We start from the raw sequence: 26,200 nt of genomic DNA on the forward strand, positions 1-26,200 counted from the left end.
TATACGTATTAAATTTTTATTTTAGAGGTCGTAATACCTTGCCATCTCTGAATTATGACTTAAGCATAAGACTCTGTATGGTGGAGTGTTACAGTGGGCCGTAGTTTTAAAAAATTTATATTCACGTAATGTTATTACGAGTAAAAATACTAGTTATAAAAAATTTTATAACCAAGAAATAACAATTGTCAATACCCTGGGCAATGGAGCTGCAAATTGATTAGTAGATACATAAAATACTGTCAGAATAAAACAGATTTTGCACAACATGGATCATATGCAAACTTCATAACTAAGTTATGATCAAGCATGCACAATTCGGGACCTTCACCCTTCATCCCCTTCTCCCCTATCCTTCCTAAGAAGAACAGTACAACAAAGAGGGCTAACTGCCTAAGCACACAGTCTATTGTTCTTTCTTCTGAGACTCAGAAGATTGCGGAGCATTGGTTGTAGGCTGCTTCATACTAGCCTTGGCCTCAGCGAGAAATTTGGGATCTGGCTCGTGTTTTTCGGCAGGTTCCTTCATCGCCAAGTATATGTAAAATGCTATGACTACATTAACTGATATAACCGCAAGAAATCCACTCACTAGTGTCACAGAGTAAGGGGACAAATTGTCTGCTCCTGATACACAAAGGGAACAAGGTAATCTAGTTTTACATCTTACACATTTTATTATGGGACACTACTCTACATTGCATTCAAGAAACATTAAATGAAATTAACAAGAAAACCAATGAGATCCATTCCCACAAGGCAAGGGAAAAGGAACACAATAAATAACACAAACAGATCTTTATATTTGACGAGTCTTGGAATGGAAACATTTAGATAACAGTTCAGATAAACGAGTAAATATATAGCAAGAGTCAAGGGTTCTGTTCTGAGAATTAAGTTGATATGGTCAGCTTTTGAAGCACGGAAAGATGTTGATAAAATACAATTTCAAATGTGCTTAACAATACAACAATAGCAACAACAAAGCCTTATCCATTATCCCACTAGGTGGGGTTGGCTAGAACAAAGGATGCAATAATGCCACCTAGAAAAAAAAACGGGGAATAAGCCCTCTGATAATTCATTCTCTCATTCTTTGCTTATTATAAATGTGGCTTTCTTGGTTACTCAGCATCGTATGAAATAACACATTAAAATGGATTAGTTGTTTCTTGTATGATTGTTGGTCTATATGTCAAACATAAATAAGAAACAAGAAAGCATCTAACTTGCACTTTAAAATTGCAATGACTATTACATATTTCCAATTTGCAGATACCACTAAAAATTGAAGGCAATGAGAAAAATCAACTGCCACTGACTACAAATTTTTAATGCCTTTAAAAAGGCAAATTCCAACTTAATGCATTGTTTAAGACGCAATAACATTTCCCTTCGAGTTCATGAGTTATCATAACCAACCTCTTTATCAGGCCGACAATTAAAAAGAAGGGTAAAGTATTATTTTGGTCCCTAACATTTAGGTCGAATCTTAATTTAGTCCTTAACGTTTCAAATGTCAAATTTCAGTCCCAAAAACTCAAACGTCCTATTTCAATCCCAAAAAAATTTTAAGCAGTTTCAATGTTGCCCCACCATTAAATTTGACACAAACAATTTATATATTGAAGAGCCAATAGCATTCAATTTCAATATGTAAGTGAAATTGATCCACTAATGATCACTAATAAAAAGTTTTCCTTTTAATTTTGAAGCATTGATGATTAATTGTTAGAATTTGGAGTTTTGTACAAAAAGAAAATTGAAGAGAAGAAGTGTTACAAGAAGGCTTTGATTTTTCTAACACATGGAAAAAGATATGACTTAGTAACGTTATTAATGTCCACATCACTCATTTCGTTAACTATTAGTGTCAAATTTAATGATAGAACAACATTGAACCTGTTTGAAACTTTTGGGGATAGAAATAGGTCGTTTGAAACGTTAAGGAGCAAATTAGGATTTGGCCTAAACATTGAGGACCAAAATAGTACTTTACCCTAAAAAGAAAAAAACTCTTCAACAAAAAAACATAAAACAAGTAAAAAAAAAGGGTTTACTTGAAAATGATATACATCCATTCTCTTAAACAAATGTAAGATAATGAAACTATCAAGCAAAACCAACAACCCCTTGGAAAAAAAGAGAAATCAGTAAAGAAACAACTAAAAATGCTTAAAACTATGAAAACTTACCAGGAAACAGATTATTGTTAAAACCATATAGAATTGCAACAGGGACAACCCACATGAACATTGAAGCAATGAAAAACTTCTGAATCACACTCATTGTTGCTTTTGGTCCCTAACGAAGCAGAAAAAGAAAAAATAAAGTAAAAAGAAGAAAAAGAAGATATTAAACCAAGATGCAAAAGTGCTTTAAATTTCAATTTCCCAACAAAATTCATCAACAGAGTTGCAAATTTTGAATCAGAAAGGACATACCCAATATATGATATTCTTTATCTAAGATACATTCCATGTTCTTTACAGAGTTACCTTGTGCTGATTTTTCTTCACTAACATTAGTAGCCCTTATTCCGGAAAGAAGCCTCTGTAAGGTTTGTTTAAGATTTACTTCTTTCTTTCTTCCTTCTAAGTTTTATCCTCTTTTCCATTTCATTTTTCTTTTAAAGAAAACGAGTAATACTAAGTTATAAACTTTTTTCAACCAACATAAGCCAACTTTTCAAAATTATTTTGTCTATCTCAAATTCTAGGCTCAAAATCATAAACTTTTAACCTTAAATCCTAAACTTTAAACCTAAATACTAAAGTTGGCTAATGTTGGCTGACTAAAAGTTTGTTCCTATATTTTCTCAATAAGAATACATAGCCATTGATAATACACAAGGTAAATCACATAACCTTTGACTGCTAAATCACAAGAACAAAAAGAGCTCCATCCTAACCAAGTGTACATCCAAGGTAGAACAATAATCAAAATTCATAAGACCAGAGAATTGCAATGGGCAGAGACCCCCAAATCCATGGCAGAAGCATTAGAACCACCTATCTCATACCATAACATTCAAAGGATAGAACAACAAAATTTAAGAAAAGCACAGCCTCCAAAGCACACATTATAGAGCCAAAACAGCACCCACACTCCAGCCAAAAAACAGTTATTCTACAGTATACTTATTAATTAAGATATGATTAAGAATTTTGTAATAAAAAATATGGTACAATGATATAATTAAATGAAAACCTAGCTGGAAAAAATAAGAAAAAAATGGAATAAGAAAACACAAATCCAAATAAAGAAAAGAAAGGAGAAGGAGGAAAACCTGCAATTAATGGTGGCGGCGACGGCACTGATGGGTGACGGAGGCAGGACGCTCGTGCTGCAGCAGATTCGAACCACGCACAACGCAGGAGATGGCGAGCAGATCTGGCGGAAAAGAGGAAGCAGAGGAGCAAGTCATCGGCGTTGGAGGCGACAGCAGAAGCGCCGACGGAGGCTTAGTGAAAGAGGGTTAGAGTTCGCATGGTTTGTGCTGCTAAAGGGTGCGTGTTAAGGGGCGTATGTCGATGAAGATCCGAGTAGAGGGTGGCAGGTTACGGAGTCTGATTTTGTGAAGTGAGAGGTAAAATATCGAACAGCAAAAATTAACAACTCCAGAAGTTTAACCGGATAGACTTGTGTTTAACTAAAAGTCTAAAATACTCAAAAAATTAAATGTTGTAAATAAATAAAATGAAAAGATGGAATAGATATGAAATACAGAGGTGAAAATAAAAAATTTTAGTATTAATATTTTTTTACTATATATTATTAGGCCATGGATTCCTTACTCCCACTTTTATGTGGGAGTACCATTAACCTATCTAAAATTATTTACAAATTGAATCCCGTTTTCTTATTTTTTAAAAAATCTAATAATTAAAATTTTGTCTCTCTAGTTTTGCTTTTCACACTTTTTTCCTTTTCTTGTAACCATAGTTTCAGAGATGAGATATCTCTGCTAGGGTTTTTTCAATAATGCTCATGTTTTCTCCCATCTTTGCAGCTATCACTGTCGCTATTGCTGCCTTCACTCAGCACTGCCACCACCACTTCTACTGCCGTCACACCACACTTTTCGGTCTTCTGCGTTGTTGCGTTTCGTCTCTGCCCCTGCGAACTACTCAGGTTTCATTTTACTTTATTTGTTTTAATGTTTTTTCTATGGCAATTCTTGTGAATTTGGAGGTTTTTCTGCTGTCTTCGCACCACAGTTCTTATTTTATTTTATCCCTCTGCCCTGCTTTTTTGCTTTTTCGAAAAAAAATTGCGGTAAGTCACTAAAGCAATTTTAATTATGTGAGACATGAGTCCGAGAGATACATCATGCAGATTTGGTCTTTCTTTATCAATTAGAAGTTAAATCTTGTTGTTTATAGGATTGTTAGACTTGATTGATTAATTTTTATTTTGTAATGTGTTTGCATAAGCTTGTTCAGCTTCATACGGATACTTTCTCACTTGCTTCTATTTTTATTGGGTTAGAGCAAATTCTCTGCCATCTACAAACGAGTTCTCAGAGATGGTTCTTCTGTGGTCATCAGAAGTATTAATGTGACATGCTGCATACCTGAGGAAATTGAATTCTTGAAGGGATTGAGCCTGCTAACCTCACTGAGACATGAAAACATTATAAAGATGAGAGGTTTTTGTTACTCAAGTAGTAGAGGTGAATGTTACCTTGTCTATGATTTTGTAACCGGTGAATGTCTATGATTTTGTTATCTTGATATGGAAGATGGAAGTGAAAATGTGCTTGAGTCTTCTAATAGGGTTTCCATCATCAAGGGCAATGCAAAAGGGTAGTTCTTTTTTGACACCCAATATTTTCTAAGAAACTCATTGTAGATCAGAAAATTTGCTTCTTTTTTACAACAAGGTATTTTTCAAATATTTAGTATTTAGCATCGGTTACATGAATTAAGATGACTATTATGAACCTATAGTAAAGATTAAGCTATAATCATTATGCAGAATGAACATAAGTATCTATCTGGTTGATATTGAGTATTTGCTAATCCTTTTTAACCAGGTCTTGGATATCTGCACAGCAATGAAGCAAGCAAACCTACAATGGTTCACCAAAATATTTTAGTTGAAAAAGTTCTTCTTGACAATCAGTTTAACCCATTGATCATGGATGCTGGGTTCCCCAAGCTTCTAGCAGACGACATTGTTTACTCGGCACCGAAAGTTGGTGCTGCCATGGGATACCTAGCTCCTGAATACATTACCACTGGACGCATCACCGAGAAGAGTGACGTTTATGCATTCGGTGTCATTGTTCTTTAAGTCCTGTCTGGGAAGACAACAGTAGGGGGTTCAATCAGAATGGCAGTTAAGTTTTTGAGATTTGATGATTTTGTGGACACAAATCTAAAGGAAAAATATTCGAAACTAGAAGCAGCAATTCTTTCAAAGATTGCAGTGATGTGCATTCATGAGCTTTCTGAGCAAAGGCCAAACATGATAGAGGTGATTCAGGAACTAAGCATTTATTCTTCTCATTCTTCATGATCTAGAACTTTCAGTGGGTATCATAAATTCCTAACACATTTGATTCATTCATGACCATGGTTTTCTTTAGCATATTCACTGAATTATCCATTGCTAAATTGTTGTGAACTTCAACGGAATCATGCTGCTTCATTTCTGCACACAACTGAAATTGTTGAAGGATGTTCCTTTATTGGAAATCAAATAGCTTCCAGATAATGAATTAAATTGTTAATAATCTCGGTGGAAGCAATTTAACTGTTTCCAAAATAAGAGCGTGAATATACTAACGTCAGATAGGGGCAAGAATCTGCACTATAAGCATACGAAGTAATCATAGTGGTATAAGCAGCAAGTTCTTCGTTGACAATTTTCATCAAACGCCTTATATGCATCATCCATTCTCCCATATTTTGTATCATAGAAGATTCCTACAGAAAGTAACCGCTAATTATAATAGTTTAGTAGTATGAAATTGTGCAAGTAAATGGTTTAGTAGTTTACAATTTTAAATAGTGTAGTGGTTTACAACAGTTCAGTTTATTGTAGTGGTTTACAATTTTTTTTTTCCTTAATAATAATAATAATAATAATAATAATAATAATAATAATAATAATAATAATAATAATAATAATAATAATAATAATAATAATAATAATAATAATAATAATAATAATAATAATAATAATAATAATAATAATAATAATAATAATAATAATAATAATAATAATAATAATAATAATACATTTTGTCTTTATAATTGTGAAATATATATTATACATTTTGTTTTTTTATTTTAATAAAAAAGAGCTCATTATAAAAAAAAATGAGATAAATAATTGATCATTTTGAAGTTAAATCATAATTATGAGTAAGTTCTTTCTATGATAACAAAAAATTGATTCATAATGACTTGATGAGAGAAATAAAAAATGCATAATAAAAAATATCTATTTTATTAAATCTAAAAAGAAGATATGAATAATTGTTCCCAATCTCACCAAAGATGTTATTAATGTATCATAAGCTACTATGCTTGTATCTTATTCCAATTTCTCTTCTCCTGCAGCTGTAATTTATTTTACTAAGCATTAACAAATGTGTTAGTGTAATTAAATCAACATATCATGTAATACAACCTATTTATACACTTAAAAATACCTATTACCGTATGAACTTCCCAACTCTCAAAACTTACTATGAACTTCCCAACCCTCAAAACTTACTATTTTCTCTTTACCACGTTTTGCATATCTGAAAGTCATATTACTGAATTATTTTTCATTAGTTTATACACTAATTTATCCTTCCTCTACATGTTACAATTTTATATTACTAATTTCCTTTAATTTGTCAGTTATATGAAAAAATAATATAAATTATTAGTGACCTATATATTATTATAATCAATTATTGCTGGTATAATAGATACAATATAACTTAATCCAAAGAATGAGCAATAAAAAGCTCAAACATATCCTAAATTTATAAGATATAATTGATCTATCTTAAGTTATATAATACAATATAACTTAATACAAATAATCATATAAAATTACAAAGTACAATATCAATCATAAAATAAAGTCACACGATTATTACACCAAGATATTACTCCAATTTTTCAAAACTAATTGCACCCTTCCCTGCTACTTCAATGCCTAGAGCATTTCGACCACTTTCAATTTTAGGCAACCAACATAGTAAAAATCATTCTGTGCCAGTCAGCTTCAAATTCATAAAGCAATTATGAATAAACTTATTTTTCTAGACCGTTTTACTTGAAATACTCTAGAGCTTTATATTTAGAATACAATTATCTATTGTTGGTTCAATAATAACTCTTGCTTTCATCTTGCACTTATAAAGATACAAAACTTCTTTCCTGCAAACAAAATAACAAACAAAGGGGATAAGATGAATGCTAATGCGGTGAAGTAATATTTAGTTCATTTACCAGATAAATGGATTCAAAATGAGAAAGCACTAATGGATAAATAAAATTTGTTATATAATTCAGATTGTGAGACTATCCTTATTACACCAGTGAATCACTTTTTTTGCTTCCATACTTCAAAACCAGAAAATCCTAAAAATCACAGCATGTCACAAATTAAGCACAAAAAGAAAATAATGATGGAATAAATCAGAGGTTACCTGTAAATGCCGAGGCAATGATCACTCTATGAAATCTTCTAATGCTTCAAACCAAATTTGACAAAAGATAGTGGTACCAAAGAAGTCAAAAATGCATTCAATAACATTTGGTCTCCCTCACAATCTATTCAGCATATATAAACAGAAGAAAAATGTCACTTAAACAATATATAAAACACAAGCTCATAATTCTGTTTTTCAAAACAATCTAGAGGTGATTGTTTACAATGACAAAAACATGGGGTAATTGAACACCAACTCCAAACAAAGACACAAAAAGCTGCTACTGTTAGTTTCTTAATGGTTTAAGTTGTTATATGTTAAAATATTTGGGGAGGTTGGGGAACCAGAGCAGTCTGTGGTGGGACAAATAAAATTAGGCTGTTGAGATTGCTGGTGTGGTGTAAGAACACCATATCCTCTTCCATATCTAGGATCAAATTGCTGTTGATAGTTTTCAAAATATTGAACACCAGAAATTCCATGCGGTGCTTGAGCATATATTGACTCCTAAAGAATAAAAAGAGTAGCAATTTTCAAGTAAGTCAAGAATCTACTTTGAACAAAATATAAAATGTCAAACAACATAGTTAATTAAAGTCACTACCTGATAGTAAGTTCTATTATAACTAGAGTTATCAACACCATAAAAGGATCCACTGTGTCATTGAGAATTATCAAAAGCAGTAGTTTTGATGTCTTTCTCTGCAGCAATGATTGGGAGAAAGATAAGAACACTGAGGTGTGTAGAAAATTTCAAATATTGCACAAAAAATGAAAATGCTAGATGATTGAAGAACAAAAGGAGAATTAAGAAAATTTTGGTAAGTTTTTTATCAGAAATTTTGTAAACCGTTGCACTTCACAATTAGCATGACTATAATTAAAGCAAAAAGTTAATGTTCAGAAATTTAAACTATATACGTCACCACTTTATGCTAATAGATTTAATATTGTGACTTCTAGTGCTTCTTAAGTATCAAGATTATCAATTCTACCAAGATGAGGAAGATATTAAGAGAAGGGAAGACTTAGAAAGTGGTGAGAGAGGCATAAATCAATGCATGGTCTCACCCATAGCAAGGGAATCATTCAGGTATCTATTTCACTCTACACTGTATTTTATGTATAAAATTTAAGATTGATGACCGACGAACACAAATATGGATTATTGTTGTGCACATTCTAGATATATGGATACATCTAATCTAACCATGTTACATGTCATCAAATTTACAGCTTTCTTTTGGTTGTGGTACGTATTCTATGTGAAAAGCTATAGCCAAAGGTAGTGCAAACTATCATGATTCTCACAAATGCAATATATGATCACCGACATATAAGGACATGAAACTTTTAATTGAAAACTGGTTTACTATACAATTCTTTTGAAATCAAAACAACATTCAAGTAAAACTATTAAACTCATAAATAAATTTATTGCCAATCAAAATTACACATTTGCACACTTCTCAAAAAGCATACTCTGCCAAATAACTTTATAAAGATTATTGTTGGATCCTGCTAGAGCAAGAACTTTCAAATTCACTTAAATAACAAACAGTGATAAATAACAAACAGTGAATTAGGAATGCAGAGGATAAATAGTGCCTATTCTCCTTGCTCACAACTGATGAAGCCTGTTTTCTTCCTTACTAAAACTGAATACTGAATACAACTCTGCTACATTAGGATGACAGGAAGTACATTTGATAGTATATAACTAAAAGTAGATGCTATGAAAAAAATCCAAAATTAATTAAGATAGTTCTTTGCTAGAAGAGAATAAGATTTTCAATTCTCATGGACATGTTCCATCAATTAATTCTTTATGCAAACACATTACAAAATAAAAATTAATCAATCAAGTCTAACAATCATATAGACAATAAGATTTAACTTCTAATTGATAAAGAAAGACCAATTCTGCATGATGTATCTCTCGGACTCATGCCTCACATAATTAAAATTGCTTCAGTGACTTACCGCAATTTCTTTTTGAAAAAGCAAAAAAGCAGGGCAGAGGGATAAAATAAAATAAGAACTGTGGTGCGAAGACAACAGAAAAACCTCCAAATTCACAAGAATTGCCATAGAAAAAGCATTAAAACAAATAAAGTAAAATGAAACCTGAGTAGTTCGCAGGAGCAGAGACAAAACGCAACAACGCAGAGGACCAGAAAGTGTGGTGTGGCGGCAGTAGAAGTGGCGGTGGCAGTGCTGAGTGAAGACAGCAATAGCGACAGTGGTAGCTGCAGAGATGGGAGAAGAACATGAGCATTATTGAAAAAACCCTAGCAGAGACATCTCTCATCTCTAAAACTATGGTTACAAGAAAAGGGAAAAAGTGTGAAAAACAAAACTAGAGAGGCAAAATTTTAATTATTAGTTTTTTAAAAAAATAAAAAAACGGGGTTCAATTTGTAAATAATTTTAGATAGGTTATAGTTGAGATTTTATATCACGCTTTTATTAATATAATCATTTATTACATGGACATATATTCTTTATGAGAGCACAAGCCACAAGTAGAATTTTAACACAAAATTCTGATTGTCGAGGTGTGGAGGGATCTAAAGCGAAGACATTAAAAAGAAAAGACGGCAGAAGTATTGTTTTGTTATTTATGTCACTTTCTCTTTTTCGTGTGGGAGAGAGAAGAGAGTATTTCTCAACGATGTGAAAAGAGAAGTATTTAATTTTGCTATGAGAGCTATAAATTGGTGTTTTTGATTTGTTTTATTTTTTTCCAAATAATCACAAATCGGATGGTTTGATATGTAATTTTGAAAATAAAAAAAATTTTAATGTTAAAATCGGACCGTTCGATTTTTATTTTAAAAAATAAAAAAATATAAAAATACAAAATGGACCTGCAATTTGTAGTTTTTTTTTTAACAAAATCGGATCCTCTGATTTGTAGTTTATTTTTTTCTTCAAACAAATCGGACCGTCCGATTTGAATAAAACACCATATAAAAAAACACATAATCTTCCAATAACAATGTATTACACATATATTTAACCAATATAAAAAAATTAGTCTATTTATATTGTTGACTTGTATTTGAAATTTAGTAGGAAGTAATTTTAAACGCACATTTAATTAAATAATATTTAAGGTTGTGACAATCGAATTAATTATCGAACATATCAAGTAATTGATTCAATAATTTAATCGGAATCTAATGTAGTTGACCGTTTTAATTAAATATAGAATAAAATTATAAAAAAATTTAATATATAATTTTAAATATTTAAGTTTAATAATCTTTAAACTAATAAAATTTAAAATTTGACAATTTTACACAATAAATTATTCATTATTTATCATTAAAGTTCATAAACAATTCCAAATATTAAAGTTTATAATTAAAGAAAATCAAAACGCACATAAATGACAAATATAAAATATTTTACAGAAAAAAAACAACATTGAACAAACAATATTTCAACTAAATAAAGACACTACTCATTAAAAGTCATAATCATCATTAAGTGTTCCGATGTCTCCATCATAAACAGGTAATCCAAAACTACCATCTTCAAAAGTACCACCAAAAGAAGTATTTAAGGATTCAATTACAACATCAGGCATATTCACTTCAACTTCCATGTCTCCTCCATCTAATAAAACAAGGAAAAAACTCAATAAAAAATCAATATTAAAGACATATATCTTTATAAAATGAAACAAAGTTTACTACGTCACTCACCATTAGGATACGAAGGCATAGTATTATCAGTGTATATTAAACTTTCAATGCCTTCAACATCTCCATTATTAAATTCAGGATCGTTCTCATCTGCCATTACCCAAAAAACTACCATGTTAATACTTTGAATGTCAATTGGATTATAATTCCTCTTCTTTTCATGCAAATTAGATTGAAGGCATAGGTTATAGGTCACATAAACAATGTCAGTTAGCCTTTGATACTCTAATCGGTTCCTCCTCCTTGAATGGATTTATTCAAAAAGGCTCCAGTTCCTCTCACATCCAGACGAAGATGTTTGATAAAGAAGACGAATTGCCATTTTTTGCAAATTAGGAGCACTCTTACCATATAGCCTCCAACATTCACCTATATAGATATAAAAACCAAATACTTTTTAACGTCTATCACTCAACATATTAAACTTTTAAACTAAATTGAACTTGGAAAGAAAATAACTTACCAGATTCGAGTCTTGTTGTCATTCTCTTAGCACTTTTTTCTCCCAAAACTTTCTTTACAATCTCGATACAGTTGTATCTCTTACATTGCGGTAACTGAGTCATTGCAAAGTATTTCAACATCAAGCAAATTAAGTAAAGATCTCAAGATATTTGCCTTCTCAACAAAATTCTCACTATAGAAAAAAGCTGAATTTAAAAAGTACGCCACCGCATGGAGATCGCGCTTCAAATGCTTATCCTACCGCATTTTCAAGATACTTGTGTATGGCATATAAGTAACTTTTCGATTTCTAAACATTGTCTTGTTATCATTTTTGACTATTTGCATGCCTTCATACACATATCTCAAAGAGGGTTTCTCATCAGCATCAACAATCCTCAACAAGTTAATAAGAGGATCAACAATTTTCACAATGGTAACACAATCTTGGCAAAAACCTACTATCCAAGACAATTGAACTAACAATCTTTCCATTAGCACTTTTGGCTAATTTATGAGAAGTGAAATATTTGTCCACCATCAATGCTTGCAAATCTTCTTTGTGATCATATATACTTTTCAAAGTAATGAAAATAGTGGTAAAACGTGTGACTCCTGGTCGAACAATTTCTTTCCAACTTTTTCTTTTCTAAGCCAAGACAAGAAGATCATATGATTGTAAACAAACACATTCACTTTTGAAGCACAGGAAGCAAGGTCAGATATATGTGGAATACTTGTAATATCTTTCAAAATAAGATTGATACAATGGGCAGCATAAGGAGACCAAAAAATGTTTGGATGTTTTTTATGAATGAATTTTGCAGCAGATACATAATTAGTATCATTATCAGTGACCACATGCACAATGTTACCAGACCCAACCCACTCAATAACACCAACAAAAAAAATTAAACAAGGTATCGGCAATTTTTATAACATCAGAAGTATCAACAGACTTAACAAATGACATACCAGCAGGACAATAAATTAGAAAGTTAATTAAAGTTCGTTGCCTTTGATCAATCCACCCATCTGCCATCAGCGTACAATCGGTGCTTTTCCATGAGCTCCTATACTTTTCAACAAGCAACTGTCACTCTTTCTTAAGATCGGCCAGCAAATGAACTCACAATTCCTTATATGATGGTCCCTTGAAACCAGGTCCAATTGCAGCAATACCATCCAATGCAAGTTGAAAGTAAGGTGATTGAATTGCATTGAAAGGAATGCGTGAATCAACGATCCATTTAGCAAGTTCCAACACTACAAGAAAAAAGGCCTGTTGGCACCCTTTTTTCTTGCCACGCTTTTAAAGCGTGCCCAAAAATGGTCTATGGACACACTTTTGCGAGGTGGCCACTGATTTGTGATTTGGCCATGCTTTTTTTTGCCACGCTGAGAGAAATCGGCGCGCTTTTACGAGGGTGGCCACTTATTTGAAATTTGGCCACGCTTTCTTACTGCCACGCTTGAAAAGCATACCCATAAAGAGAAATCAGCACGCTTTTACGAGAGTGGCCACTGATTTGATATTTGGCCACGCTTTTTTTGCCACGCTTAAGAAACCGGCACGCTTGAAAAGCGTGGCTATACTGTGTTTATTTTGGCACCGTAAAAATATGTGCCGATAGAGTTCCCTCCCCTAAAATTTAGTTTCCCACCTATTTTTTCCACACTTAACCTTTTTTTCCTATGTTATCAAATTTTACCCAACAACACACACTAACTTACATACTAACTAAAAAAAATGAAACCCTAAAAATTCAGCGTTCATCTTCTCGATCGAACCCTAAAAGCTAAGGCACCGTCATCAGCTTCATCTTCTCGATCCAACCCAGTGCCGTTCAACTTCATCTTTTAGATCGAACCCTTTAAGTCAAGGCACCGTCATCAGCTTCATCTTCTCGATCGAACCCAGCGCCGTTCAGCTTCATCTTCTCGATCGAATCCTAAAAGCTAAGGCGCCGTCATCAACTTCATCTTCTCGATGTTCAGCTTCATCTTCTCGATCGAACCCAGTGCCGTTCATTGATGACAAGTCATTATATACCCATTTTTCAAGCTAATTTCACTTGTTTTATTAGTCTTTATGCACTTTCTTGCATCCTAAGTAAGTGATTTGGAATGAAAATGCATAACTTCTTTAAATCAAGCAACTACCATTAAATTGATGCTAACTCATGAGGTTTAAGCTAAATTTAATTGAATTTTAATTGATTTATAAGCCTTGTGAATTTAGTGATACTTTGAGTGGTTGTTTTGGTTTATTGTAGGTGAAGAAAAGAAGAAAAGAGAAAGCGTGGCTTAAGAAAGCGTGGCCCAAGAGGGAAGAAGTGTGGCGCCTAAGAGGAGGGAGCAAGCATTGCCCTCCACAAGGGCACACTGCCCTCTAGGAGGGCAACATGAGTAAACAAGCCTTGAGAGGCAACCCTGCCCTGCCCACGACAAAGGCAGAGCACAAATTGGTGCCATGGATCAAGGAGAACAAAAACACTGCCCTGCCCTCCTCAAGGGCAATATCGGGCTCAACAAAGGAAGAAATCCAAAGAAAAAGCTCACCAATGCTTGCCACAAGGATCGAACACGGAACCATGAGGAAACAAGAAACTAAGCCTTACTTTGGTGCCAAGAAAATCAAGAAAAAGAGGTAGCGTGCGCGTCACCCAAGTTTCGAACACAGAGCTTCAGCCTTGGCACATTGCCCTGCCCTCCACAAGGGTAGGGCAGCATTTTGGTGATACACACACGCGCACCATTCTGGCGCACCAAGGGAAGGCTCGGCAGCACCAGCAGCACGCACAGGCATCATTCTGGCGCACCAAAAAGTTCTGCCCTGCCCTCCACAAGGGCAAGGCAGCATCCTGCAAGCACCAACGCACCACACGCACGCACCATGGGCCAGATGCATCATTTTCTGCCCTGCCCTCCACAAGGGCAGGGCAGCCTCCTGGGAGCTACTTTCTTCATGGGCTAAAATTGGATTAAAAATCCAATAAAATTCATTTCTTCACCAAATCAAAAGCCCATCCAAATCCCAAGATCCAAGAATAGAAAGTGTATAAATAGGATATAGTTTGATGTAATTAGGACCTTTTCCTTGACTTTTCGACTTTTCCTTTACTTTTGAACTTAGACTTTTCTTTTGAGCCTTGAATCTTTACTTTTATTTTGAACTTTTGAATTTTCTCTTGGAGACTTCCCTGAGATTTCAGAGAATTGGGGAGGAGAATTGATCTCTCTTCTTCCTCGTTCTTGCTTGAGCATTTTTACTTTTCTTGTTTGAGTTTTGGGTGTGAAGAATTGAGGAAATTCTGTCTCAATCTCCATTCAAGATCTCTTTAATTTCTCTTCTGCATAATTGAGTTCAATTACAATTCCTTCACTGCTTCTTCGTCAATTTCTTGTTAATTGCTTTGTGAACTTAGATCTGGGAAGGCAATTGAGATCTAGACTTTGCTATCTAGTCTCTTGAGTCCTGAGATCCCATTTTTCCTTTTGGTTCTTCTGTGAACCCCTGCTGCAATTTAAATTCCTTTTTCTGTTTGAATTCTAGTTATTTCTAATTCAACTTCTGCTTTATTAATTGTTGTAATTTAATTTTCCTTGCTGAAATTCTGAATTCCCAATCCTCAAATCCCTTTTCCATTCAAGCAATTTATATTTCTTGCACTTTAAGTTACTGCAATTTACATTTCTTGTACTTTAAGTTTCAGTCATTTAATTTCTTGTTCTTTAAGATTCAGCACCTTTACTTTCCGTTCTCTTTAATTTCTGCAATTCATCCCTCTCCCTTTACATTTCATGTTATTTACTTACTATTGGATACAAAATCACTCAACCAATACTTGATTCGCTTGACTAAATCAACCACTAAACTAAAATTGCTCAATCCTTCAATCCCTGTGGGATCGACCTCACTCCCGTGAGTTTTATTACTTGATGCGACCCGGTACACTTGCCGGTGAGTTTTGTGTTGGATCGTTTTCCACACCATCAAGTTTTTGGCGCCGTTGCCGGGGATTGAAATAGATTGACAATGATTAAGTGAAGTGGAGATCTAGATCAAGCACTCTTTCTTTTCTGTTTCTATTCTTTTTAATTAACCCACTAACTGTTTGAATTTTTGCTTAAACTAACTAAAACTTCATTCTAGCAATAGATTGAAGTTTCATTGGTTTTCTGGATCTGTGTGTTTATTGTTGTGTGTTTGTCTGTCAGGTACAGGAAGATCTTCCCCTATCATCTCTGAAATTGACCAAAGAACTCTTCGAAGAATAAGAAGAGCTGAAAGAGGGAAAAACGTTATTGGAGAGGAAGAATCTGAGGAGGAATTCCAAGAAATGGAAGGAGATCCATCAAATCTCAATCAACCAGGAGGAGGATCCAACAATAACCCACAACAAAGAAGAGTACTGGCTTCTTATACATTTGCAAATGCTAAACACTGTGGGAGTAGCATTCTTACTCCTAATGTAAATGCAAACAACTTTGAACTAAAGCCTCAACTCATCACTTTGGTTCAAAACAACTGCTCTTTTGGAGGAGGGCCATTGGAGGACCCAAATCAACACTTATCTACCTTCTTGAGGATTTGTGACACTGTCAAAACCAATGGTGTGCCTCCTGACAGCTACAAGTTACTGCTCTTTCCATTCTCTCTCAGGGACAAAGCTACTCAATGGCTAGAAACATTTCCAAAGGAGAGCATCAACACTTGGGATGACTTGGTGAGCAAGTTTCTTGCCAAATTTTATCCCCCTCAAAGGATCATAAGATTGAAGACTGAGGTGCAGAAATTCACTCAAATGGAGGCTGGAAATTTATATGAAGCATGGGAAAGGTATAAGGCACTGTTGAGGAAATGTCCACCAGAGATGTTTACTGAGTGGGACAAGCTGCAGAACTTCTATGAGGGACTTACTCTGAAGGCCCAAGAAGCACTTGATCATTCAGCCGGAGGCTCATTACGACTCATGAAAACTACAGAGAAAGCTCAAAATCTCATTGATATGGTGGCTAACAACCAATATTTCTTTGCTCACCAAAGGCAACGCCAACCATCACAAAGGAGAGGAGTAATGGAGTTGGAAGGAGTGGATTCAATCTTAGCTCAAAACAAAATGATGCAGCAGCATATTCAACAATAATTTGAGCAAATGGCCAAAAGAATTGATGGCCTGCAAGTTGCATCAGTGAGTGCCACAAGCCAACCATCAATTCCTTGGGGGCAAAATGAAGAAATTCAAGAGGAGCAACAGCAAGAGCAAGTCCAATACCTGCACAACCAAAATTCTGGAACAAATGAAGTCTATGGAGACACTTACAATCCTTCTTGGAAGAACCATCCTAACCTCAGATGGGGAGACAACAACAATCAAATGCAACAACCATGGCAAAGGAACTCAATTCAAAACAATTGGAGAAATACAAACCACAACAACCAGCCAAACACTAACCAAAACACATACAGAAAACCACAAAATACTTATCCCAACTCTAACCATTATTCACCCAATAACCACCCAACTAACCAAAACACTTACCATCATCCATCAACACCCCAAAACCAACCAATCTCACAAGACTCTCAGAGGATCACTAATTTAGAGATGCTCATGGAAAAGATGATGAAGAACCAAGAATTGACAACAAAGAACCAAGAAGCTTCCATGAAGAACCTAGAGAGGCAGATTGGGTAAATCTCCAAGCAAATCTCTGTTGAAAAACCATCAAGCTCACTACCAAGTGACACCATTCCTAATCCAAAAGAGGAATGCAAGGCAATACATTTGAGAAGTGGAAAAACCCTACTGAAAGATGAAGAAGCCACTAAGAAACCCAAGGAAAGTGATAAGAAACAAGTTGAAAAAGAAGCAGCCAATGATGAAGATGCAACAGCAAGCAATCACTCTCAGAATCAACCTCAAGAGAAAGAAAATAGACCACAAAATCTGAAGAAGGGAAAGCAGATCATGGAAGAACCAATTCCAAGACAACAACAAGTGGAGAAAAGCTTGACACCTCCATTGCCTTATCCCCAAAGATTCCACAAAGAGACAAAGGATCAACATTTCCACAAATTCCTTGAGACTTTCAAGAAGCTGGAAATCAACATACCTCTGGCTGAGGCATTGGAGCAAATGCCTCTGTATGCCAAGTTCTTAAAGGAGCTCATCAATAAGAAAAGGAGTTGGAATGAGAAGGAAACTGTAATGCTCAGTGAAGAATGCAGTGCACTAATCAGAAAAGGGCTCCCTCCCAAGCTTGAAGATCCTGGAGGTTTCTTCCTACCTTGCACTATTGGAAGTCTATTCATCAAAAAGGGGATGTGTGACTTAGGAGCAAGTATAAATCTAATTCCATCTTCTTTAGTGAAAAAGCTTGGCATAAGAGAGGTGAAACCAATACAGATGTCCTTGGAATTGGTAGACCAATCAGTGGTGTATCCTAAAGGGTTGATTGAAAACCTTTTAGTTAAGGTTGACAAGTTCATCTTTCCAGCAGACTTTGTGATCCTAGATTCAGCAGATAATGAGAATGACTCCATAATACTTGGTCGACCATTTTTGGCCACTGCTAGAGCCATTGTAGATATAGAGCAGGAGAGCTAACCCTCAGGATGCATGATGAGAGCATCACCTTAAAAGTCTTTCAAGAATCACAAAGCAATGAAGAAATAAGCAAGACAAATAGTGACCTCCTTCTAAAGCAAGCAACCAACAATACAGTAGAACAGAAAAAATAAGCAGATGCAAGAAGGAAAAGGAATTCAAAAAGAAGCCGAGATGATTAACAAACAGGCAAGTATCACAACTCAAGTCACTGTCAAGGGAGAAAGATCAACAAGAAAGAAAAAGATGAAGAACAAGAAGAAGGCTTACAAAGGGTGGAAAAATAAGAAAATCCCAACTGAAGGATTTTCCAAAGGTGACAAGGTGCAACTAGTGTATCAACAGCTGGGAACAGAAGATCATTACATTGTCAACCAAGTACTCTCTCTTGAGCACATTGAAATTGAGCATCAAGGCACACAGAGAAAGCTTACAGTGAGAGGGGACAAGTTGAGACATCACCAGCATCAACCACCCTAAAGGGAGTTCAATGTCAAGCTAGTGACAATAAAAGAGCGCTTCATGGGAGGCAACCCATGATTTAAGATTTCTGTCTTTTCTTTTATCCAATAAGCTATGACTTCCTAAGTATGGTTTTGAACTTTCATATTTGATAAATGCATACATTATTTTAGAGCATAAGGCAAACTTCTAAGTTTGGTGTACCTTAAGGCACACCCAATATTTGTTTTTCAAAAGAAAGGGGGCTATTCTTAGAACATATGAAAAATCATTTTGATGAAGCATATGACCAAACACTGAGTTTGGTGTCTGCCTATGTAACACTGTTCAGCAGATCATTTCCTATTCATGGAATCAAAACCATACAGAAAGGGATCATGCATCATTATTTTTTTTTGAAATATAAAATACATCAATTGTGAAGAATGGTTTGCATTGCTAAGCCATTCCCTCAATAAGAGATAAGTTTGGTGTTCACCAATTTTTGGCATCTCTAATTAAGGGACACAATTGATCACTAAAAAAAAAATATATATTTATATATATATAATAATAATAAACAAAACAAAACAACCTTCTTCTTTATTGCAAATCACTTGCCAACGTCTATATTAATGTTCTAAGGCTAGCTGTTTGGTTTATTTAGGAGGAAGAGATTGTGACAAATGCAAGGAGGGGCCACGGCTAGGACAAGCCAAGTGAGGAATGGTCACATGTGCCTAGAGAAATGCGCTCCTTGGAAAGCAGAATTTGCATGCATGCATCATCGAACACCTAAATGCATGCAACCAATGAGAAGAGAATCCTCATCAAAGCCCCAACAAGGCATGCAGACCGTTCAATCCATGAACCCTTTGCATAATCAACTCAATCTCAACCCTTCATAAGCACCAATGAACCCCTTCCTCATTCATTATGGTTTTGTTAGAAAGTTTGAAGAGTTTACCTATAAATAGCTGTTAGCACTAAATGGCTTACACATTCATACAAACCATTTTTACTTGTAAACCATAATCTCCTTTACTCCCGAAACAAAAGCCAACAATTCCTTTCTCTTGCACAACAAAACTGAGCATCATCCGAAACACAACACATTCTTCTCCTACTTCCATTTTTCCCTCCTTTTCACTTTAAATCTGATGGCCTCTTCCAGTTCAAAAAAGAAGGCCAGGAAAGGAACCAATGGTGACCGAGCCTCCATCATTTGACACAAGAAAATTTAGGTCCCAGTTCCATGAAGGAAGATATCATAGATTCATGAAGACAAGGAATGTTATTTATGAGAAGGGCCTTGAGTTAAAGGAAGGAAAATACCCCATCATGAGGCAAATCACTAAAGAAAGAAGGTGGGAACTCTTATGTGCTCCTCTCGTTGACATCAGTGCAGTCATGATCAGGAAGTTCTATGCAAATGCTGTAAAAGAAAACAAAGATAGTGCCCCTTACACAAGTTATGTCAGAGGAGTTGAAGTGGATTTCAGTCCAGTAGCCATCACTAGGGCCCTAAAGTTGAGAACCATAACTTATGCAGAGCCTAGCTATGAGACCAGATTGCAGATGGAAAACAATCCTGATGAGATCTTGCAAGGGCTATGATGAGCGGATAATTTGTACGCTTTTTGGCATTGTTTTTAGTATGTTTTTAGTATGATCTAGTTAGTTTTTATTATATTTTTATTAGTTTTTAGTTAAAATTCACTTTTCTAGACTTTACTATGAGTTTGTGTGTTTTTCTGTGATTTCAGGTATTTTCTGGCAGAAATTAAGGGACCTGAGCAAAAATCTGATTCAGAGACTAAAAAGGACTGCAGATGCTGTTGGATTCTGACCTCCCTGCACTCGAAGTGGATTTTTTGGAGCTACAGAAGCCCAATTGGCGCGCTCTCAACGGCGTTGGAAAGTAGACATCCTGGACTTTCCAGCAGTATATGATAGTCCATACTTTGCCCAAGATTTGATGGCCCAAACCGGTGTTCAAAGTCACCGTCAGAATTCCCAGCGTTAAACGCGGAACTGGCACAAGAATGGGAGTTAAACGCCCAAACTGGCATAAAAGCTGGCATTTATCTCCAAGAGAAGTCTCTACACGAAAATGCATCAATGCTCAGCCCAAGCACACACCAAGTGGGCCCGGAAGTGGATTTTTATGTCATTTACTCATCTCTGTAAACCCTAGGCTACTAGTTCTCTATATATAGGACCTTTTACTATTGTTTTTTCATCTGGAGATCCTTTGATCATCTTCTGATCTTTGGAGTCTTTTGATCTTTAGATCTTTTGATCACTTTGGGAGGATGGCCTTTCGGCCATGCCTAGACCTTGTTCTTATGTATTTTCAACGGTGGAGTTTCTACACACCATAGATTAAGGTGTGGAGCTCTGCTGTACCTCGAGTATTAATGCAATTACTATTGTTCTTCTATTCAATTCCGCTTGTTCTTGTTCTAAGATATCACTTGTTCTTCAACTTGATGAATGTGATGATCCGTGACACTCATCATCATTCTCACCTATGAACGTGTGCCTGACAACCACCTCCGTTCTACCTTAGATTGGGTGGATATCTCTTGGATTCTTTAACCGGAATCTTCGTGGTATAAGCTAGAACTGATGGCGGCATTCAAGAGAATACGGAAGGTCTAAACCTTGTCTGTGGTATTCTGAGTAGGATTCAATGCCAGAATGACTGTGACGAGCTTCAAACTCCTGAGGGCGGGGCGTTAGTGACAGACGCAAAAGAATCACTGGATTCTATTCCGGCCTAATTGAGAACCGACAGATGGATAGCCGTGCCGTGACAGGGTGCGTTGAACATTTCCACTGAGAGGATGGGAGGTAGCCATTGACAACGGTGAAACCCTTGCATACAGCTTGCCATGGAAAGGAGTAAGAAGGATTGGATGAAGACAGTAGGAAAGCAGAGAGACGGAAGGAACACAGCATCTCCATACGCTTATCTGAAATTCCCATCAATGAATTGCATAAGTATCTCTATCTTTATCTTTATGTTTTATTCATCATTCATAACCATTTGAGTTTGCCTGACTAAGATTTACAAGGTGACCATAGCTTGCTTCATACCAACAATCTCTGTGGGATTGACCCTTACTCGCGTAAGGTTTATTACTTGGACGACCCAGTACACTTGCTGGTTAGTTGTGCGAAGTTGTAGTGATCACAATTTCGTCCACCAAGTTTTTGGCGCCGTTGCCGGGGATTGTTGAGTTTGGACAACTGACGGTTCATCTTGTTGCTTAGATTAGGTATTTTTCTTCAGAGTTCTTAAGAATGAATTCTAGTGTTTCAAGGTGATGTTCTTATCATCACCAAAGCTGATTGGTCTTCATTAATTTAGCTCTTGAATGCAATGTTCTGCTGAAGCTTGGCTAACCATGTCTAATTCCTTTAGACTGAAGCTTTAGACTAACATTGCATGATTCCTGGGATTTTCATTAAGAATTTTGATACCCTTATTTTCTTTTCCACTTAATTTTCGAAAAACACAAAAAAATTTACAAAATCAAAAAAAAAAAAAAAACCAAAAAGATTTTATGTTTCTTGTTGAGTGTAGTGTCATATTTTAAGTTTGGTGTCTTGCATGCATTGTTTATTTGATCTTGGTTCTATTTTCAAGTCAATAGTACAGGGAACTGAAGATTCAGAACATGCAGCAGAGGAATTACACAGAAAAAGCTGAGCGTTCAAAATGGCCAGTGAAGAAGGACAGACTGGCGTTTAAACGCCAGCCAGGGTGCCTGGCTGGGCGTTTAACGCCCAAAAGGGTAGCATTTTGGGCGTTAAACGCCAGAATGGATACCATTCTGGGCGTTTAACGCCAGGATGGCACAAGAGGGAAGATTTTGTTTTCAAATCAATTTTTTTCAAGTTTTCAAAGTTTTTCAAAATCAAATCTTTTTCAAAATCAATTTCTCTCCCTTTTCAAAGATACTTGCTATCAATTAATGATTTGATTCAACATTTCAAGTATGTTGCCTTTTCTGTTGAGAAAGGTTTAATGTTTGAATCATATCTTTTCTTGTTAGTCAAGTCATTAATTTTTAAAATCAAATCTTTTTTTAAAAATGTTTTCAAAACATATCTTCTCAATCACATCTTTTTAAACTAATCATATCTTCTGAACCACATCTTTTTCAGAATAGCTTTCAATCAAATCTTTTTTATTTCTAATTTCAAATTCTTTTTCAAAAATCACTTGATTTCTTTCCCACTTTTATTTTCAAAAATCAATTAGTGTTTTTCAAAGTGTTTTCAAAATTCTTTACTTAATTTTCGAATACTACTTCCCTTCTTCTCACATCCTTCTATTTATGGACTAACACTATTCCTTAATGCACAATTCGAACTCCATCTCTATTGATAAGTTCGAATTTTCTACCTCTGCCTTCTATTTTTCCTTTCCTCTGAAACCTCAAGGAATCTCTATACTGTAACATAGAGGATTCCACATTTTCTTGTTCTCTTCTCTTTCTTATGAGCAGGAGCAAGGACAAAAGCATTCTTGTTGAGGCTGATCCTGAACCTGAAAGGACCTTGAAGCAAAAATTAAGAGAAGCTAAGGCACAATTCTCTGTAGAGGACCTAACAGAAATCTTCAAAGAAGAAGAACACATGGCAGCCGAAAACAACAACAATGCCAACAATGCAAGGAAGGTGCTAGGTGACTTTACTGCACCTACTCCCGATTTCTATGGGGGAAGCATCTCTATCCCTGCCATTGGAGCAAACAACTTTGAGCTTAAGCCTCAATTAGTTTCTCTAATGCAACAGAATTGCAAGTTCCATGGACTTCCATTGGAAGATCCTCATCAGTTTTTAGCTGAATTCTTGCAAATCTGTGACACTATCAAGACTAATGGGGTTGACCCTGAGGTCTACAGACTTATGTTATTCCCTTTTGCTGTAAGAGACAGAGCTAGGACATGGTTGGACTCACAACCTAAAGAAAGCCTGAACTCTTGGGAAAAGCTAGTCAATGCCTTCTTGGCAAAGTTCTTTCCACCTTAAAAATTGAGTAAGCTTAGAGTGGAAGTCCAAAACTTCAGACAGAAGGAAGGAGAATCCCTCTATGAAGCTTGGGAAAGATACAAACAATTAATCAGAAAGTGTCCCTCTGACATGCTTTCTGAATGGAGCATCATAGGTATTTTCTATGATGGTCTGTCTGAACTGTCCAAGATGTCTTTGGATAGCTCTGCTGGAGGATCTCTTCATCTGAAGAAGACGCCTACAGAAGCTCAAGAACTAATTGAAATGGTTGCAAATAACCAATTCATGTACACTTCTGAAAGGAATCCTGTGAACAATGGGACTAATCAGAAGAAAGGAGTTCTTGAGATTGATACTCTGAATGCCATATTGGCTCAGAACAAAATATTGACTCAACAAGTCAATATGATTTCTCAAAGTCTGTCTGGAATGCAAAATGTACCAAGCAGTACTAAGGAAGCTTCATCTGAAGAAGAAGCTTATGATCCTGAGAACCCTTCAATAGAAGAGGTGAATTACATGGGAGAACCTTATGGAAACACCTATAATCCTTCATGGAGAAATCATCCAAATCTTTCATGGAAGGATCAACAGAGACCTCAACAAGGTTTCAACAACAATAATGGTGGAAGAAACAGGTTTAGCAATGGCAAGCCTTTTCCATCATCTTCTCAGCAACAGACAGAGAGTTCTAAGCAGAACACCTCTGACTTAGCAACCATGATCTCTGGTCTAATCAAAACCACTCAAAGTTTCATGACTGAAACAAGGTCCTCCATTAGAAACTTGGAGGCACAAGTGGGTCAGCTGAGCAAGAAAATTACTGAACTCCCTCCTAGTACTCTTCCAAGAAATACAGAAGAAAATCCAAAAGGAGAGTGCAAGGCCATCAACATGGCCGAATTTGGAGAGGAGGAAGAGGCAGTGAACGCCACTAAGGAAGACCTCCATGGACGTCCACTGGCCTCCAATGAGTTCCCTAATGAGGAATCATGGGAATCTGAGGCTCAAAATGAGACCATAGAGATCCCATTGGACTTACTTCTGCCATTCATGAGCTCTGATGAGTATTCTTCCTCTGAAGAGGATGAGTATGTCACTGAAAAGCAAGTTGCTAAATACCTTGGAGCAATCATGAAGCTAAATGACAAGTTATTTGGTAATGAGACTTGGGAGACTGAACCCCCTTTGCTCACCAAAGAATTGGATGACTTGTCTAGGCAAAAATTACCTCAAAAGAGACAAGATCCTAGGAAGTTCTTAATACCTTGTACCATAGGCACCATGACCTTTAAGAAGGCCTTGTGTGACTTAGGGTCAAGTGTAAACCTCATGCCTCTCTCTGTAATGGAGAAGCTAGGGATCTTTGAGGTGCAAGCTGCAAAAATGTCACTAGAGATGGCAGACAAATCAAGAAAACAAGCCTATGGACTTGTAGAGGATGTTCTGGTAAAAGTTGAAGACCATTACATCCCTGCTGATTTCATAGTCCTAGAGACTGGGAAGTGCATGGATGAATCCATTATCCTTGGCAGACCCTTCCTAGCCACAGCAAAGGCTGTGATTGATGTTGATAGAGGAGAATTGATCATTCAAGTGAATGAAGAATCCTTTGTGTTTAAGGCTCAAGGATATCCCTCTGTCACCATGGAGAGGAAGCATGAAGAGCTTCTCTCAAAACAGAGTCAAACAGAGCCCCCACAGTCAAACTCTAAGTTTGGTGAGGAGGCCACAACCAAATTCTAAGTTTGGTGTTGAACCCCCACATTCAAACTCTAAGTTTGGTGTTGGGAGGTTCCGACATTGCTCTGAGCATCTGTGAGGCTCCATGAGAGCCCTATGTCAAGCTACTGACATTAAAGAAGCGCTTGTTGGGAGGCAACCCAATGTTATATTTTATCTATTTTCCTTTGTTATTTTATGTTTTCTGTAGGTTGATGATCATGAGAAGTCACAAAATCAATTGAAAAAGCAAAAACAGAAAGAAAAACAGAAAGAAAAATAGCACACCCTGGAGGAAGATCCTACTAGCGTTTAAACACCAGTAAGGCTAGCAGTTGGGCGTTTAACGCCCAGTCTGGCACCATTCTGGGCGTTTAACGCCAGAAAGGGGCACCAGACTGGCGTTAAACGCCAGAAAAGGGCAAGAACTTGGCGTTAAACGCCAGAAATGGGCACCAGCCCGGCGTTTAACGCCAGAATTGGCATGTAGAGCAATTTTGCTCGCCACTTGGTGCAGGGATGACTTTTCCTTGACACCTCAGGATCTGTGGACCCCACATGATCCCCACCTACCC

The 26,200-nt window shown here is 35.9% G+C and overlaps 2 protein-coding genes and 1 long non-coding RNA gene across 4 annotated transcripts; 1 reads left to right on the forward strand and 2 right to left on the reverse strand.

Annotated features, from left to right (window-relative positions):
• Positions 1 to 204: 204 nt before the first annotated feature.
• On the reverse strand, positions 205 to 3,683 carry LOC112744841 (uncharacterized). Its single transcript, XM_025794594.2, has 3 exons — positions 3,290 to 3,683; positions 2,196 to 2,304; positions 205 to 627 (listed from the first exon to the last, which is right to left on the reverse strand). The coding sequence occupies exons 2-3, from the start codon at positions 2,287 to 2,289 to the stop codon at positions 407 to 409; spliced, it is 315 nt and encodes a 104-aa protein (XP_025650379.1). The 5' UTR covers positions 2,290 to 2,304; positions 3,290 to 3,683; the 3' UTR covers positions 205 to 406.
• A 123-nt stretch (positions 3,684 to 3,806) lies between these two features.
• On the forward strand, positions 3,807 to 5,721 carry LOC112744832 (proline-rich receptor-like protein kinase PERK3). Its single transcript, XM_025794581.3, has 3 exons — positions 3,807 to 4,134; positions 4,492 to 4,675; positions 5,039 to 5,721. Exons 1-3 carry the CDS (start codon positions 3,985 to 3,987, stop codon positions 5,296 to 5,298), a joined length of 594 nt encoding a protein of 197 aa, XP_025650366.1. The 5' UTR covers positions 3,807 to 3,984; the 3' UTR covers positions 5,299 to 5,721.
• A 1,222-nt stretch (positions 5,722 to 6,943) lies between these two features.
• On the reverse strand, positions 6,944 to 8,447 carry LOC112744849 (uncharacterized). Of its 2 annotated transcripts, XR_011872878.1 has the most exons (4): positions 8,268 to 8,443; positions 8,008 to 8,170; positions 7,661 to 7,784; positions 6,944 to 7,388 (listed from the first exon to the last, which is right to left on the reverse strand). It is a non-coding gene; the product is annotated as an uncharacterized lncRNA (long non-coding RNA). The 2 variants fall into 2 exon arrangements; XR_011872877.1 differs by lacking the exons at positions 6,944 to 7,388; positions 7,661 to 7,784 and having other exon boundaries at positions 7,799 to 8,170; positions 8,268 to 8,447.
• Between the last annotated feature and the right edge of the window lie 17,753 nt (positions 8,448 to 26,200).

Source organism: Arachis hypogaea, chromosome 2 (genome assembly GCF_003086295.3).
Source record: "Arachis hypogaea cultivar Tifrunner chromosome 2, arahy.Tifrunner.gnm2.J5K5, whole genome shotgun sequence".
NCBI classification, from domain to species: Eukaryota; Viridiplantae; Streptophyta; class Magnoliopsida; order Fabales; family Fabaceae; genus Arachis; species Arachis hypogaea.

Excerpts from the sequence above, each read along its gene's own strand:
- LOC112744841 (XM_025794594.2), bottom strand. The coding sequence starts at position 2,289 with ATGAGTGTGATTCAGAAGTTTTTCATTGCTTCAATGTTCATGTGGGTT. Across the intron at positions 628-2,195 it reads TAACAATAATCTGTTTCCTG|GAGCAGACAATTTGTCCCCT; the intron begins GTAAGTTTTCAT and ends TTTGTGTATCAG.
- LOC112744832 (XM_025794581.3), top strand. The coding sequence starts at position 3,985 with ATGCTCATGTTTTCTCCCATCTTTGCAGCTATCACTGTCGCTATTGCT. Across the intron at positions 4,135-4,491 it reads TGCCCCTGCGAACTACTCAG|AGCAAATTCTCTGCCATCTA; the intron begins GTTTCATTTTAC and ends TTATTGGGTTAG. Across the intron at positions 4,676-5,038 it reads TTGTTACTCAAGTAGTAGAG|GTCTTGGATATCTGCACAGC; the intron begins GTGAATGTTACC and ends CTTTTTAACCAG.